Below are 18,224 nucleotides of genomic sequence, written 5' to 3'. Positions count from 1 at the left end.
TGTCCACACCTCATCGTGCCCACACACTGTTACACCTAGACCATGACGAGTTACAAGCAGACCACATTTTTTTTTCTGTCCCTATTGTCGGTATAAATGGGGGTGACATGTCTGAGACTAGCACAGAGGAAGAGCAAAAGATATCAGGTTAGCAGTATAACTTGGGCAAAGGTAGCATTGGTGACAGATAAACAAAGAATCTGGGTTCAATTTCTGACTATTATTATGGACTGCTGAGGCAGGATATATTCTACTCAGGGTCAAACTTTACAAATATCTATAGCAGAGGTTATTATATTATATTTTCTGCTATAACCCAGTTTCCTCTATCTTCAGTGATCACACCCACCTTGCTCTCTAAATAACACTGTAAGCTTCAGCCATCAGGCAATACAATAATAAATCATCTGTTTGCTCTTGATTTGACTTTAATCATTTATGGCACTTACTGTGGGGCTTTGATATTCTTTGCCATAGTGCAGCAAATTCTAACATTGATATTTCATTAATATATTTACCTGCTTTATACATCTCTAGACATATTGTAATAAATCCCTAACTGGGCAAAGGTGGAGAGGCACCCAGCTTTGTTTGTGCGAAAAGATGAAGAAAAGAGGAGCCTTTTTTGTTGTGTGCTAGAATGTTGAGTAGCATTATGAAGAGGAAGGAAAAGCTATTGAATACATGCAGTGAATGATTTTATTGGATGCATGGACTGCAGGCAGACACTAAGAGGGAATTTTAATGCTTAGAACTTACTGTGAATGCTTAATGAGAGCAGTGTGGGATTTCTTTGAGTAATGAAATTAAAGCATCTTTAGTTACACAACTAAACTGTATATCTGTTAATGGACTTAAATACTAAACTAATATTGAAGTACATTACCTGGTTTAAGGCCATTGCAAGCAATTGATAGTTTTATATCTGGATATAGGGGTAGTGGAGCATGGAGACATTAGAAAACTAATACAGAAATAACTTCATGAAGAAAATGCATAGGGAACATATAATATTTATCCAGTAAGAAGGTGTAAAGGCCCAGTGGATTCTTTGATCAGTGTCTGTACAACCAACCAAGAGCTGCTGCTATGGCTAAATTGATCCCGGTGACTATAACAGCTCATTCTTATTTTCCTCCAATCTCATCTTATTACTTATTTTAGGTTTGGTTTCAGAACCGACGAGCTAAGGAGAAACGCCTTAAGAAGGACGCAGGCCGGCAGCGTTGGGGTCAGTTCTATAAAAGTGTGAGGAAATCAAGGCTGGGGAAGTCAGGAAAAGAAAGCTCTACGGAGGACTGTGGTGTGAGTGACAGTGAACTGAGCTACAGAGGTAAAACATTTACTGAGAAAGTCATACTATAGTCTATAGTTATCTTTCTTATATTGCGGTAATGCAGCCACAGAAAAGATGATGATTGGAACACTTTAATTGGTGCCTTAAAACAGTACATAATGCTGTGCAAGTTGTGTAGCTTGTATTTTGCCTCCTCTGGTAAAGTACCGCTTGAGGTACATTCTCACCTTGACTCATTACTGCAACAGCACTGCCTGGACCCATAGCATTAGTGGAGCCCTCTGAATATAAAAATGGGAATAGAAGTGCAAAACACAGTTGTTCAGGAGCACCATCAAGACAACATTAGGGATAGTCCAGTCAGGTATCCTGTAAGACATTATATCTAATTCACAAATTCAAATGGAGGTGGGGCTTGCTTGGGAGTTGGTGTAGTTTGGGAGGATCACTGCATGTTCTGGGCATAATGGGGTGGGCTGGGATGGATTGGGAGCATGGCCAGGTGTGGAATTTTGTTGGCCTTTTTTATGGGAACCCCAGTTCTAATTAGTTGACAAGGTCCATCATCCAGTAGGCTCCAGCAGGTGCTGGACTAAGTAGCAGTAGTAAGTGGGTCCCATGAGAATTGATAATGACCTTGCTATTCTCAAAACATGCCTTGGGGATATTGTGTCTGTGGGCCTTCAACTGCTGAATGCAATATACAGAAGCTGGTGCTAGTTACATTGTTTTTTCCTATGGCATTGAAGTCCCCCAAGGCTCTAGCACTGCCCAGATCCCCATATTCCCCCACTTCTTCCCTGGCAATCATTCTTCTCTGTGCCCCTGGATATCTTCCTCCCAGGCGCCTGCTTTGCTTTTGGTTGAGTTCACAGCCTAGATTTTACATTGAGTAATGGGTTTGTCATATGAATGATTGGATATTATAATGAAGCCTCTATTTATCAGCGGGAGAGTTAACTCTAAAGAGCTTACGGGCAATTGGAGCTACAACATCCGCTTTTCAGCTGCAGTAAATACAGACACAGTATTCCCTCTAGTCCATTTGTCAAACACAGCCATGAACCAGGCAATTTATCAGGTATATAAGAATGCTGAAAGAGCGTTAATCATGTTTCTAGCTCGGCCATCAACTGCTTTATGACTTTATTGTAGTGAATATTTAGCATCTTATAATTCAGAGACCTTGCCTTTAATTTAACATAAAACATGCATTCACTGAACAGCACCAGTGTCACTTGAAATGTACAGACCCTAAAGAAGCTTTATGGTGGCCCTTAACTGAATTTTGGCAGCACTGAATTCCTGATAAATTAGCCCAGAGTTGCGCAGATAGTTGTATTTATTTATTAAGGCTCTCTAATGTGTTGGGGGGGTTTGGAACATCCTATGTTGCTTATGCTGTACAATATCTGTGCTTAGCTCTGACAGATGGAAACTCTGCCACCTTGTGCCTTTATATGGCCACAGAACCCCCCTTGGTGACTTTTAATATCCTTATAATATTCTGTCCCTTATATTGTCCATAATATATGAGCAAGCAGAAAGCAAAACTTAAAGGTGTAAAAGTGGCAAAGCCATCAACAGCTTTTTTAATTGCACCTCCCAGGGGTATTTTTATGTTAGGATTCCAATTCATGCTGCTTAGCTGGGGTCAAGTACAAGGTACTGTTTTATTACAAATAAAAACAGAACTCATTTTTAAAATGTAGCAGTAGTTGCTTAAAATTGACTCTGTGGGAGATGGCTTTCCCATAATTTGAAGCTTTCTGGACAATGGGTTTCCGGATAAATGATCCCATTCCTGTAAAAAAAGATAGATCTATGGTGTTCCTATAAAAACCAGTGTATTAGGTTGTATGTATATTTAGTTGTGCCCCATACATTCACTTACTGGTAAATGGTAGAATATATCAACCACTAACACTGTTTAACATGGACAATAATACTGCAACTTACAGACCATTGGGTACATTGGGTAGCATATGTTTCCTCTCCTTATTCCTATCTGGAACTGACATCACTTACCTACAGGTTTCTTTTGTTCAAGAAAGCCCCACAAGGTCTTAGCTCCCCCCTTTTTTATGTTCTACTTTGTGGTTGTTTTTGATTGCACTTTCTATTTTTACTGTTGCCTTTGTCGCTTTTTACTTTCACTATCAACTTGTGACCACTATCATTTTAACGATTGTAGGGTCCCCCCATTAGAACATATTAATTTGGAGGCAAGATAGAGAAATCTGCTTCGGTATTTAGACATTGTGGGCCTCTCAAAGTGGCAGCTGATATCTCAGTCCATCAGCATTACTTAACAGACTAATTTAAAAACAGTGTTTCTCATTACACTTGTACAATAACCTGTGTCTCCAGTTCGCACACCATTTAGCATATTACCATACAATTTGTACAAATATGCAAAGCTGATATATATAGGCACCCAAAGCCTGGGCCTAGTGCGGCAACTTCAGGGTGGTGACCCTCTGGTGCCTATATAGTAGAAAAATAAATAAATAAATGAATAAAACCCCGCCCCAGCGAGACCGCCAGATCAAACCTATTGAAATCCGGTGGCAGAGCTGGAGGGGGGGGGTTTGGGTGTCCTTGGTGAGCCTCAGCAGGAAGTGACGTCACCTCTGCATCCCAAGGGGCGCATTTAGGTCCAGTGCCTCCCTAGAATTTGTGGAAGTGGCATCCTCCATACAAAAATTATTTTTTGCAGTGCGAGAAACTCCTGAAACAATGTTGCAGCCCAGTTTGTGGCAGTATGACCCCTTTAATTGGATGGTCATGGTCAGTTAGTTAATAAATTTACTAGAGTATAATACACATGTGCATTTAATAACCTGTAAAATATATCACACATATATAACAGAGCTTAGTGATATCATGGTTAATTGGTGCTTAAGAATGCCACTTGTCAAATGACTTCTTGAAACTTACTAAAAAAAATAATGTACCCCTTGGAAACTTTGAGGATATGAGAATATTAGGAGTCACCACAGAGTTCCCTGACCTCAGCAAAAATACTTGACCTGTGGTCTTGTGCCTTTATATCGTCATAAAAACCCATCGTGAGTAATAGTCTTGTATTTTACCATGCAGTACAGTAGTATTTACTTTACATAGGAAGGAAATTTATCTATGAAAAATGTGTAAAAATGTTTGCTGTTTCCTTATTATTTGTAGATGAGCAGATATTGTCTGAACTTGGATCAAGTGGTGGTATTTACAGTTCTGGTGGAGATCTTGTGCCTTTGGTGAATGGAGGCTTCACAATGGATGGAACAGGACAATCTTACCAGGACCTTCACGACAGTAGTCCTTATGAGATGCCACAGTCTCCCTCTTCTATCTCCTCCCTCCCATCCCATGGGCTGCCATACAACATGGACAATGCTGCTGGGCTTTTGAACCACCCTCCTCTCCGTGTACTACCAGCAGCTCCAACCTCCGATATCTCTACAGAGAGCAGCATGGGTTACCCCGACTTTCCCACCAGTCCAGGCTCCTGGCTGGATGAGATGGACCATCCCCCATTTTAAAGAAAATGGGGGTTCCACCTTCTAGACGATCACTGAGTTTGCCAAACTCTGCAGACACCACTCTCAGCCTTTTGAAATCTCTTAAATGAATCGTATGCTCCCCTGAACAGCACAGACCCACAAAACATCTAGAATATGCATCTAACCAATGGTATTAGAACTGGAAGTCATGAGGCAGTCAGAGGAGCCCAATGAGTAGAAACACAAGGTACTGATACATGTTTGCACTTTTGTTGGTGATGGATCTCCCTGCTTAATCCTGGGAGTTCAATGAATGTGAACACACTCAATTCTTAAGATATTATGTTAAATGTCATTAACATTGTGTCTTCCAGTGTGAGCACACAATATGGACACTCCCTGCAATACCATCTGCCTCAATGGGCTCTCGTTGTGGTGTAGACAGGAGCCTTGTTCATGCAAATGACAATCTATTCTCAGAGCATTTGTTCTCCCACAGGCTAGAATTGTATCTTTCTGGATAAACCGAATAGTGATTGGAACATATTTTGAATTCTTCCAAAACTGAAGACCACCTTCATAATATTCACAAGCTTCTACTGGGCCCTGCAGAATGTCAGTTCATTGAGTGTCTCAGGGTTACAGGAGACACTAGGAATTCTAGGTCTTGGATCCTTAGGAGAACGAGCTAGGGGATAAAGTTGGCCTTGGTAGGAAGTTTATTAATACAGGGTGTAGCACATTTTGTTAAAGTAGAGTATGTATAGAAAGCATCTCCTGAAGCCTCTCTGTGCTAGAGGCATTTCCAGTGCATTCCTCTGCTCCAATTAAAGACAGTTGTTAAATGAATCGTGGAAGACCTGTACACTTTTTAACTGAGGAAAATATTTTTTTCCACTATATTTTTGCATAGCACGATTCATATATGTTTGGTGTTGTTATTGCTGCACAGAATTACTCCCTGTTACAGCTTTTGTTACTTGACAACGCACAGTCTCTGTTCTTTCAGACATGACAGCATTCTTCCTGAGTACAACTCGCACACAATTGCAATCGATCCAATAAGAAGATGACATATCCAGTCCTAAAATGTCAGAATATATAACATCCAATTATTTGTCCTGTCCATAACTTGTTGTCATGGGAAAGTCATGACCAAGCCTTAGTGTGTGTGTACACATCCTGTTCTACTGCAGTCTCATTCAAACCGTCCCATTCCTGACACAGCACAATCTCTCCAATCTGCACAAAACACACATTACCTTCAAGTAATGCAGTTTATCATGTGCACAGTGCTGCTCCCTGCGAGACACCACCTCGGACACTGAAATGGAGCAAACTGAAAAAGTTGTGCACTTAATATATTAAAGGGGAATATTTCTTATTTATAAGAAGGGCTTATCTATTTTCTTAGACACTGATGTATTAGAGGCTAGGCCTATGTCACACTGAGGAGAGTAGGAGCTTCTATTGTAGCTGGCTATAAATAGGCTTCATTGCTTCCCATGGGGCACAACAGAAATAGTAGTAGCAGCTGCTAATCTCCCTTCTTGGCACAGGTCTTGCATTATTGGATATAGTAACATTCCTTCTTTAAGTATCTGTGTTTATACTTATGACTGAGAGTTGACATAATGCTTGTCTTGACAGACGCTATAGCAACAGAATTTCTATTGGTTCTATATAGAGTGTAACATTGCTATACCTGTCTGTGGAAAATGCTGCAGCTGAGCCATCAAATAAGGCACTTGCCACTTATGCAGGCAAATTAATATTCTATGCACATGATAAAAGCATTGTCTATTGAAGGGAGAATAAATGAAAAAAACCCTACTTATAAATATATATTTTTCCTTTAAATTCTGAAACATCTTGCAATATTACAGCCTTTTCCCCTGCACCAGCTTTCAGTAATGGTTAAACCTATGTAACTCTGCCTCAGTGGAGCAGCAAGCCCTTTCTTGCCACACATGCACTAAGGCACATTCAGTCGCTATTTGCCTTTCACTATGTCGTCATGCCAAGACCCTAATGAGTTTGCACAAAACAGCGCCTGTCCTATCCTCATGTATATATTGTACAGTCCTTGAAGTGAAAGTCTTGTGATATCCTGTATTTATTGCCATAAATGAAAGCCCAGTGTGTTTCACTAGCATCACACATATTATTTATGTAAATAAATCTGAGCCTTCTTACATTTTGTTGGTTCCTTCATTCTCTGGCCAAATCTTGTATCTCTGTGACTCTGCGCAGGGGGGGGGGTCATTGTGCGTCTTATTCAGAACTCACCAACTGCCACACACACACATATATATATATATATATATATATGTTTCAGTCTTTATTGTGTCTGCACTCCAAAGCTTATAATCTTGCGGGGTGCACAACCAAATTTTGGGTATTTAGAAATAAATATTCTATGACTGGCACACCCTTTAAAATCGTCAAAAGTTTATTATAGACATATTGGCTGGTCATAAAATATTTATTGCTATATATATATATATATAACTTCAGGACAGCTTGAGTCGAAGCCGAAAAGTTGAATTAAACACCATTTTTTTTTTTGCTTCATACAAGCCCTGTGAGAGTGGTTTGTTTGTGCTTATTAATCATGTTATGTTAACCATGCACCCAGGCAGTACCTGGACTTTAAAAAAAAAAAAAAAAAAAAAAAAAAAATATATATATATATACTTTGTGCCCCAACCTCCTCTGCCTAATACTGAAATGCATTATATATATATATCAATGCATTTTAGTATTAGGCATAATGCTATTACCCACTCTACCCATCTCAGCAAATACTCTCTCTAAATGCTGTGTGTCAGAGTCATTTTTGTGATAGAAGTTAGCTCTAATACATCATTGGTCCGGGCTCTCCCTTTGCCTACATGATGTAGTTTGGCCTGGCTTTCAAAAAACACAGCTGTGACAAAAAGGCTGTGCGTAGAGACAGACTGTGGAGAGGAGGCCAGTGAAAAGCAACTTGATTATTTTAGCAATGGTTAAGAACTTTTAAAGGATTATATGATGAAAGCTTCATGTTTCCATGTGGAGAAGCTTATATTCAATTTTTATTTTAATGATAGCTTCCCTTTAATCCCACATAATGTGTTTCCAGCAGTGATTACATTTCCACTGCAAATCAGCCTAATTGTGATATAAACCAGTGGAAAAAGAGAGGCTCACTGGCTGCTCAGCCACTTGTTTGGAAACCTGGTGTTTCAAGAGCCGATATTGGATGTTACATACACGTCTGACACATGGGCAGCGGGCCTGCATGGAAAATAGCCAGGCACAAGTAGATGGTTTGCTCCCATTCACACATCCAGTGGTGGGTAGGCTCATCAGTTGCCATCTCCCAAAGGCCCATTTTTCTCATATCTTACCTGTTCATGTGCTCTCCCTAGTATAGTGATCCCCAACCAGTGGCTCCTGGGCACAATGTTGTTCCCCACCCCCTTTGATGTTGCTTCCTTTTCCTTAAAGTAGGTGCAACCAAATAGCCAATTACAGCTCTTATTTGGAATCCCCAAAGAATTTCTTTCATGCTTGTGTGGCTTTCCAATACTTCTTACATCTGAGTGTGGCTCACGAGTTAAAAAAAAAAAAAAAAAGATTGGGGATCTCTGCCCTAGTAGCAAATACAGTGTCCTATCACCTTCGTGACAGAAGTAATTGAAAGTAACTAAGAAATAGCCTTTCTGAAAAAAATAAAAGATTGCACCATTAAATAGAAACACGGCGCACATGTGTATGGTATTTTTTTATGTTTTATATCAACTAAAAAAGGTTGCATTGGTTTGTTTCTGTGTGCAGCAGCATACGTATATGTTTGGTAACTATAAACCAGAGGATTGAAAAAATTCACATCCTCCCTCCTCTCCCTACAACTCTGTCTGCCTCTGAGCTACATTTGTGTTGTCTTTTTAATCATTTTAACATTTAATGCTCCTCAATTAAAGTGTTTTTAGAGTGGATCCAGCTTAAATTGTGCATTAGGCATTTTGGTTAGCGGTAGTTAAGGGCAAGAGCAGGGATTAGAGCTGAGCATGTGTGCGTGTCAGAGTGTGTATCTGAGTGATGGCAAAGCTCCGTTGCAAAGTAGATTATCCTGCAGTCTCTCCAGCAGTGACGGCAACAAAACCCGTGTGGAAATGTTTGAATTAACACCGTAAATACCAATACATGCAGAATATTGTAGAAATAGCAGAAGGTAAGGTGAATTCAATAAAAATTGTCCTCTAGCATTTGGGATTTCCTTGAGGTGTGTCCAAAACAGCCAAAACTTTGGTAAACATCAAAGTCTTATGGCGCATACAGATGATGGACTTCAGGTTAATTGGTGTCACACTGCATTTGTATGGCACTGAATTGTGGACACAGGCATGTGCAAGGGTAGGCACATATAGTTTACGTGCTGTGTGTCTGATAAATGTATCCATATTTACAAAGTAGTCAAATGAATTGCAGTTTGCCTGCGGTGGAACAGAGAAAAGATCCACTTGTTCAGCAGTCATCAAAATGGGCTGATCAGACTGATCTGCTGATAACTATGAAACCTGGCCGATGGTATCATCAGCTGACCAGACAAAATTCCATTTCTTCCAAGTGCATTTTGATTGGCAATCAAATTACTTTAGGCCCATCTAATCTTGGGAAGGAGTGAAGGACCCTACAATTATTACACGTGTAGCCATATTAGAAGCATGTTGCTCAAATTGGAATGCACGTTGTTTACTACAGAAATCTTCACCACTTTAGACACCACAGATATGAATTATACCTGTTAGATGAGTCAAGTTGCACATATGCCATTGTCCTAAAGTAAGGATGTATTTGGCAGATATAAGAATAACAAGAAGTGCTTTACCTATATATGGGAAAGTTGCAGTTGAGGCATGCTATTTATTACTTTTTGGTCACTAATGTATATTCATGTAGGGGATAAGTAATAGTGCAGATGCTACTATTGATCTTGTTTATCTTGGCTAATGTTCGTTTAATTAGGGTAGTAGTGAGGTGCTGGAGTTTATACTGAAATACCACTGCCTATAACGCACAGTGCTCTGGGCATAAAGTTCCATAGCAGGTATCCTATCATTATGAATGTAAAAACATGGAAACATAAAGATCTGGGAATTCTTTCTGGAAAAACACTATAATAAGAGTTAATGTTGTTCTCTTATCTTTTTCATACAAATGCACTTTTAGTTAATTCAAATTTGTTTTATTAATTGTATTTTGATTCAAAACTTATATGAAATTAATATCTAGAAGTTATTATGAGCCTTAAAATTTACTTGGCCTTACTCCTGGCTTCCATTTGTAAGATTACCTTTAGTATTATAATTCCCATATAGTTTTATCATTGTTAGGGCTTTTGTTTAAAAAAAGAGCTAAGAATATGGGTTAAGGATCTTTTGTAAAACTAAATATGAATCGTGAAAACAAATAGCAACCCTCAACGAGCCAATGCGGTCCCTCATTCGATGGGAAAATCAAACCTGCTCGATAGAGATCTGGGCAATTATAGGCTGGGGTAGGCCCGTCGGGGTGCCCATACACAGGCAGATAAGCTGCTGAATCGATCTGAAGCACCCGAATCACCAGCTGAAATCTGCCCGTGTATGGGCACCTTAACTGACCTTCAGCCTGGGCTTTCACGTGTATTTGTGCAAATAAACAGTCTCCCCAAATTCACCCTAACTGATCTCAAGGCTGGGCCCTCCCTGCAACATCCAGGATCACAAGGCCAGGAAGGCCAGTCCCACAGTTTGGGATCCACTGTCCCATCTAAGCTGACAGTCACAAGAGTTAGTTTTTTGAATGCTTTATGGCAGGGCCAGAACTAGGGGTAGGCATAAGAGGCAGCTGCCTAGGGCGCAACGATTGGGGAGCGCCCGGCAGGAGCCTCTCCTGCCTACCCCTAGTCTACAATCAGTTGTGCATTGCGTCGCTGTGCATCGCATCGCACATCACCGCCCCCCCTCAAACTGCGAATGCGCGTCATCAAACACCACGGGGGGGAGTGGAGTTCGCAATGCAGGGGCGAGGTGGCCGACCGGGTTGCCTAGGGCGCCCGGTCGGCTCGGGCAGCCCATGCTTTATGGCCAATTAAAAAGCAGTACATGTGACATCAGCCATAAAGAATCCATGTTCATAAGGTTTCACAGAAAGCACACAATCATTATGACCAAGGCTTATTAAGTATAGTCACTGTGAATAATAATATCCTTTTTATTTATAGCAGTAATAAGTAAAAACAAGAAAGGAAATGTGGGTTACTTGACACAGTTAAAAAATAAAATGTAGGTTTACCTAATACATAGCCATACATTCATATTAACAGTATGAATTTACTGCATAACAACCATTTATTTATTTTAAAAAGAGCAACATATATGGGCTCAGTTGATACTTATTTTATACACAACCAATATGTAGTCACAGCAAGCCAATTGCAACTGTGAGGGACCAAACATGTTCTAACTAAGCTAACCTCCTGTTACATACTTTTTTAATGTAAAGTACAGTCCAACGTTAACCCCATATAGTTTTGGATGAATGTGTGCGATTGGGTCTCTTTCTTTGGTGAAGTTAGTCACCATGCACAATAAGCACAATACCCCTCAAAAAGGGGCAACATATGGAATCATCCTGCGGCAGCACACTGAAAACTTGGTCCAGTTTTTTGCCAGATAACGATCCAATATGTCTTCCTGCCCAACAGGTATTAAAAGTTGTGACAAAACTTCCCATGTGCTGTTCCTCTTCTTGTAAGTTCCAAGTGATAATGGCTTCCTGGGGAAGGACACAATTACTGCATAGTGCTCCATAGTATAATAAAAAATCCATAACAAAAACATATGAACAGGTTGAGTAAATAAAAAGTCGGAGAACTGCTGATTTAGATGTTACACCAAGCAGCAACAAAGGAATACACACTGGATTTAAGTTAAAGGGGTTGCAAGCAAATAAACCGTGTAGAAAGCAATGGGGAAGGGCACAATAATACTGGGAAATTTCTTCCAGCAAGCACGCCATTTACAGATGGGAGATATTTCCTTAATCATTTAGGGCTCCTGAATGTATTGCTAGGAGATCGAAATATACTACAAGCAATATATGCATGGCAATAATACTGATGGGATATATTGAAATTATACACAAAAGCCATGAATAAACTGTAAAATATATTTTTATAAACGGTGTTATTAGTTCTGATCAGTTTTTAGTCATTTATCATTTGTGTCACATGTACCCTCTTTTTTACAACACAAGGATATTAGCAGGCAGCTCAAACTGAACACCTTGTTGTCCTCTAAGATTCTTATATCATGTGACAGGGGGTACAATATTCCCTATACAATTTGTGTATGTAATGCAGGTACTCTCATTGATGTTGTAGGAACTGAGGCACAGGCTCTCCAATATGTATCAGATGTTAAGCATTCAGACATTATTCATGATGATTCAATCCCTGACAGAGTTCCTAGGCAATATTCTACTTGACCATAAAGCACATAAAGCAGTTCACACCCAATAAATATGAAGTTAAATAAGGCTTTCTGGGCAGTATAACAGATGCCCATGGGTGTTTACTGATCATGCATATTAAAATAGAATACAAATCTACTTACTAGAAAATGAAAGGAAACCCTGTTTATTGAAATTAATATCACAGCCTTAAATATCCATGAATGGTTCATCATTAATGATAAAATAATGTCTAGAAAAAAATAAAGGCTTCATTTGAACCGTTAATAACCAAAGGCCTGTATGAGAACAGGAATTAAAATGTGACCAATTGCACACATAACCCCAGGACATTTTTCTTTAATGTGAGATGATGACTTCTGGAAATCAAATGAAACAGACTTGAAGTTGTTGCATTGTGTGTTTACTGTGGCATTTCTAAGAGAAGGCTTGCAGGTTTGTTGTGTTCCCCGTATGAGGCGTGTTGTTGAAGCATCGCAGCTATATTCTTGCTGTCTGTTACTTCATGCGGCTGGAAACCATCATTATCAACAAGGGATGGGTCAGCACCATGATCCAGGAGAAGATCTACTATATCTGGGAACTCACAAGCAGAGGCTGTCAAAAAGACAGAGAAGAACAACCATGTTAAGTGCTTATTGTAAGTATCCTAAAAAATGTTTATTATGAAAAATGATATTTACTGCGTCATACAGGATGCCCTAATGTAAAATGCACAAATCCATTTACTTTAAACAAATGGCCTACATCTTAGCTATGTTGATTCCAGCACATAGTACTGAAAAGATACTGTCTAACGTGCAATCATCCAAGCTAACAACTCCCTCCAACATTTAACAACTTTCAACAACTGAAGGAGGTTTGTGAGAGATTCATTTGAATAGCTGATTGGCTGATGGGCAATAAATGGAAAACCAAAGCTTCCTAATTCTGCAACAGCAAAACCAGCAAAGGGGTGTATACACACATTTCCAATTCACAATAATAAACAAACAAACAATCTTAGCGTATGTCTTGGTGTACATGTATGTTTGTTATTTGCCTCCATGCAGTCTTTCTTCTTCTGGTGTCAATGCCTTCTAAAATATATGTTGTCTTCTACAGTCTTAAGTTCTACTTTATGTAAACAGTTAAATGAACTTTTTAAACATTTTCATTTAGAAGAAGAAAGTAACCTTTTATTTGTTTGGCAATCAGCAGGCTGGGTATCTGTAATCTGAAGCATTGCTGCTGTTCATTTGTGTTTCATCAGTCATGCTATACATAGATCCACTGGCATTGTCTATAAAGTAACTCACAGTAGATGAAATCTTTAAAAGGCTCCTTTAACATTTCAGATATTTTTTGGAAAGTAATTATGTTTTATCCATGCCTGGCAGCCACTTTAAAAATCAAGATTACACTTCATTTCAACAAGTGACGACAGGACAGATGCATCTTCTCCCTCCTCCTATGCACCAGATGGGGACTGGTCTAATCTCACCCTCTCCCACTTGCAGCAGGACCTAGGAAGAGATGATTTCCACAGGGAGATAGAATATAAAGCTTTTAGATTTTGCTCCCAGGACAGGAGCTGAAGGCTGCGATCCAGTGGGAGGAGACACTATGGCTGACCTTGGCTAGTCATGAGGGGGAAATAAGATTTACAGTCATTTTATGTGGAGTCTGACCTTTGATGCTGCCCCTAGCTGTCAGGTTGCTTATAACTCATGTGAGAGAAGCAACCCAGCACAACATGACAAAAGAGTTTCAGGATGGACAGATGTTGGAGAAACACGTGACACAGTGACCTGACATTGCAAACCAAAAGTTCTACTATACACAGACCTCCCAGAGACAATTCTTCACATCTGCATGAAAACTAATGCACTTTGTTACTTAAGTATCACTTCAGACACCCCATTACCATTTCCCACCCAGCAAAAAGCCTACTTTAATTACTTATTACCCTGTTCATTAAATGCAGGCCCCACACCTTTTATTAAACACCCACCTCATGTTACTGCTACATTTAACTGTAGTAACAGAGTAGCCCTTACTTACCATAATGCAGAGGTGTCTGTCCCTCAGAGTCCTATGAAGAAAAGAAAGAAGCATATGATTGACATTACATTACAGATATAAGGGCTCATTTATATACACAGATGCAGTGGGCAACTTGTGTTTCTCCCTAAGTCTAAAATCACTTTCATTAAAGGTACTTGCGGCCAAATGCACACTGTGCACTTCTGTATATTTGTGCTCAGAACTGATCAGTCCTTCCTGCCTTCCATCCGAACTGAGTGTTTCTGCGCCTTTTGACATGTGCTGTGCGAACCCTGGAGCTACTGTCGCCATCTGACCAGGTGGTGGTTCCAAGGTTCCTTTGGGACCCTGCATCAATCACTGCAGCAAAGTTCTGCCAAATAACTGGATACAGATATCATTTGCGCACCGAACACCAGAACTGACGCCAGGCAGACTGTAAAATTATTTGGCATAACTGCATCTGATTTATGGTGGAGTGCATGTGCACCTGAATCCATTTTGACTAATGGGAAGCAGTTGCACCCGATTCCAAGCCTTCATTTTGCTCTCAGTGACACATGAATTCTGGGGAAAAAGCTATGGCGAATGTGTCCGAAATCAGCGATTAGCTTTTTTTTCAGACTGTTGCAGGCAGAACAATGAATTCAACAATATGATTGGCTGTCATGGGTTACTGCCCAAGGGCAAATTTGCCCTGTGTCGATAAATGACCCTCAGTTGGTCCAATAAAAAACTTTTCCTTATGATTTATATGTATTTATTTATTATTGGCTATTAATAGGTCCCTAACAGATTCACACAGACAGTAAGGCCAAATTTAACCTGCCTGTATGTTTTTGAAGTGTGGGAGGAAACTCAGTCACAGGGAGAACAAACTTCTTGCAGATAGTGATTTTGAGCAAAAGGTTCCCTGTCATTGTTACTTGATTGTATTTTCTTTCGATTAGAGGTGTATTTTGGTTGCCAGTAAAACGGATGTGCAGAAGTACTGTTGTAAATACTATTTACTACTGTAAGTAAATAAAAAAAAGTTAAAATGTTGTGACCTACTCAGCACTCCAGATTATGCCATGAGCTGCCAGAGGGATGCTGTGAATAAGTGCATGACCTGGGCGGATTAGAACATGTGCTTTTGTGTTAGTGGCAGGTCTTGGAATGGTTGCTCATTGCAGACAAGTGGAGAGAAAGATTGATGAAAAGCACACTCATGTCCAGTGCATTTCAATTACTTCTCCTACAACTATAAAAAAAAAGAAAAAATACTTAACTTTTTAAACCTCCATTGTTTTGCACTGCAGACAGAGTTGGCAGTCCTTGGGTTAAAATTTTAAATTAACCTCTTTATTTTTTTTTCACCATATCACTGTTTATTTCAATTTCTTTTTGTTTTGATAAAATAATAGTTGATAGTTTAACAACCTGTGTATTTAATACAGAGTGCTCCAAGATTCCACCTGACAGAGTGGAGGTGACGAGGGGACAGATGCTGGGAGGATGGGAGGGGAGAAGCGTGCCGGCCCTTAAACAGTCTTGCATCTGAGGTCTGCCACGCGCTCCTGATTGGATTAACATCTTAAGTCCCAACACAGCAGTCGCATGTCCCACAAGATCACAGCAGGAAATACATGCCTGGCTCCAGCCTCTAAATTAACCCATTCCATCTGAGATGCAGCCAATAAGTGATAATCATTACACTAATAATAAATATCATAAAGCAAGGGAAACAGAAAGCCAAAGCAGAACATCTTTCTGCTTTCGGCATGTAAATGAAAATACCAGTTGCAGTTAGTATGGATTTTCAATTACAATGCCCATGGGGACATTTAAATCAATCTCCTCTGTGGGGAAAATAAAAGCCATGCTGTAACAAGAGGCAGGAAAACTACAGGCAGAAAATCAGCATCTCAATTTCAAAGCAAAAACATGCTTTGGTATCAAAGGAATCCTTCTTCAAAATGTACTCTTACCGTTATTCAATTAGCCATTTAGGTAACATAAACAAACACCAACAACGTCCAAACAAATAAATACGCACCTACACAGCATGCAGTTCTTCATGCACCCATTCTTCATGAAATTTATATTTTTTTAGCATTATTTCTAAAGCACTAAAATGTGAAATGAGTATATTTTAAGTTGATATTCGAGGGATGATGCAAACAGCCACCATCGGTTACTTTTTGAGTTGAGTTGTAGGCTCTTCCATAGCAATTACACCCTCTACACTAGCAATCCTGCACCCCTCGTCTGGTCTGAGCAAGGGGGAAGGGTGGCATCACGTCTGCTACCTTTGGTGGTACAGAGAACAGATGGAGACATGGTTTTATGTCAGAAAAAAAAAGCCTGGCAAAAAACCCCCCCAAAACAACCCATTGTTTGCATAAGTATGTGATTTCTTCTCAGGGCCAGAACTTGGGGTAGGCGACAGACACATGTGCCTAGGGTGCAACTGGGGAGGAATACAATTCTAATAGCGCATAGCCTCAGCTCCTGCAAGGCATAAGTGCTATTGGGCAGAGGACAACATCAACGAGCCAATGCAGTCCCCGATCTGACAGAAAATCAAACCAATCATGTGCCCATACACAGGCAGATAAACTACCACATTGGTCTGAAGGAGCAGAATCAGCAGCTGAAATCTGCCCGTGTATGGCCACCTTAAGGTCAAACTCTATGGCTTTGGCATATTGTAGTTTAATTGGTCATAGATCATGTGCTTTTAGTCATCTAACAGTTGGAATCCTCTAGTTAGCTTGTCTGTATTGTCTTTTTAAGACAATAAATAATTCCAGAATGTCACCCCAATTTAGGGCAATGGCACGCAGTAAGATTTGTCACCCGCAGTTTAATCTGCGATAATATAAAGTTGTCTTGCTACTTTGGGCTACTTTGTTTTAACCAAGTGCCACTTATGTTTTCACACTAGCAATAAATTTTATAGCTGGTGTATGATATCCCCATGTGCCAGTACCCAAGGCACTAGTGTAATGGTGCCTTGTTAATGTGCCACAGTCTTCCTTGGACCCAGGTTTCTACTTTAAATAATTCAGGCTGCTATAGGAAGCACGGAGCTACTGCCACAGATAGATATAAGATATAGCTGGCCATTAGGATACAAAGAATAATTTGCATTCTTTTTTCATTCTTAATTCTTCTGGTTTTTAGACAATGACAAATATATAAGCATGACTGATTGACTGATTAGGTGACCGTCAGAGGCAAAAATTAATGGCTTACAGGTCCCAGGGCACAATCTGCACTGGGATCCTACCTTTGCATCAGACCCACGCCCATGCCATGAGCTTCTAGCCTTTACACCTGCAGCACTGCAAGGCTTACTGAGCTCCAGTGGATTGTAGCCGCAATTGCGCAGGTCCCCCCTGCATGTGCAGGTCTAGTCATACCCCTTACTCCCTTGGTAGACCTTAGTCTGGCCCAGGGTACTATTGAGTGTAAGCAGCAATAATCACCTAGGGGTGTCTGACAAACTGGAAAGTGAGAAAACATTAATGAGTGGCATTCACTGTTATAAACAGATACTGGTGATGTTGCTCAAGTGCACACCTCTGATTTACGGATATTGCGATATGAATATACACATAGGTAGCTCTGTAACATGAATTAGAAATGATTTTGAGGGTATCACAGAAGCTATGTATTCGCTGTGAATCACTTCCAGGCCAAACATCAGGCAAATAATCCCTAGCACTCCTCGACCCTAAATCCAGGACACAAAGCAGGGGCAGAGAATAGATGCGAGGAGGAAGACATGTGGGACTTGTAGAGAGCAGACTGCAGCTTTTATAAATACATACAGAAATAATTAAAATCTAAGGGGTTTATAAGGGTTAATCTGCTTTGTATAATCTGTAGCATAAAGCCTGCACAATCGC

The 18,224-nt window shown here is 40.0% G+C and overlaps 2 protein-coding genes across 2 annotated transcripts in view; one reads left to right on the top strand and one right to left on the bottom strand.

Annotated features, from left to right (window-relative positions):
* Positions 1-6,997, top strand: part of lhx4 (LIM homeobox 4) — a 37,398-nt gene extending 30,401 nt beyond the window's left edge. The window contains exons 5-6 of the mRNA XM_002936963.5: positions 1,165-1,333; positions 4,484-6,997. Coding sequence (XP_002937009.3) covers positions 1,165-1,333; positions 4,484-4,839 — 525 coding nt within the window. The 3' untranslated portion in view covers positions 4,840-6,997. The remainder of the gene's footprint in view (positions 1-1,164; positions 1,334-4,483) is intronic.
* A 4,022-nt stretch (positions 6,998-11,019) lies between these two features.
* Positions 11,020-18,224, bottom strand: part of acbd6 (acyl-CoA binding domain containing 6) — a 37,710-nt gene continuing 30,505 nt past the window's right edge. The window contains 2 exon segments of the mRNA NM_001008064.2: positions 11,020-12,900; positions 14,347-14,377. Of these exon segments, the coding sequence (NP_001008065.2) occupies positions 12,707-12,900; positions 14,347-14,377 (225 nt within the window). The 3' untranslated portion in view covers positions 11,020-12,706.

Source organism: Xenopus tropicalis, chromosome 4, assembly GCF_000004195.4.
Source record: "Xenopus tropicalis strain Nigerian chromosome 4, UCB_Xtro_10.0, whole genome shotgun sequence".
Taxonomy (NCBI): Eukaryota; Metazoa; Chordata; class Amphibia; order Anura; family Pipidae; genus Xenopus; species Xenopus tropicalis.
This window is presented reverse-complemented; position numbering and strand designations above follow the sequence as displayed.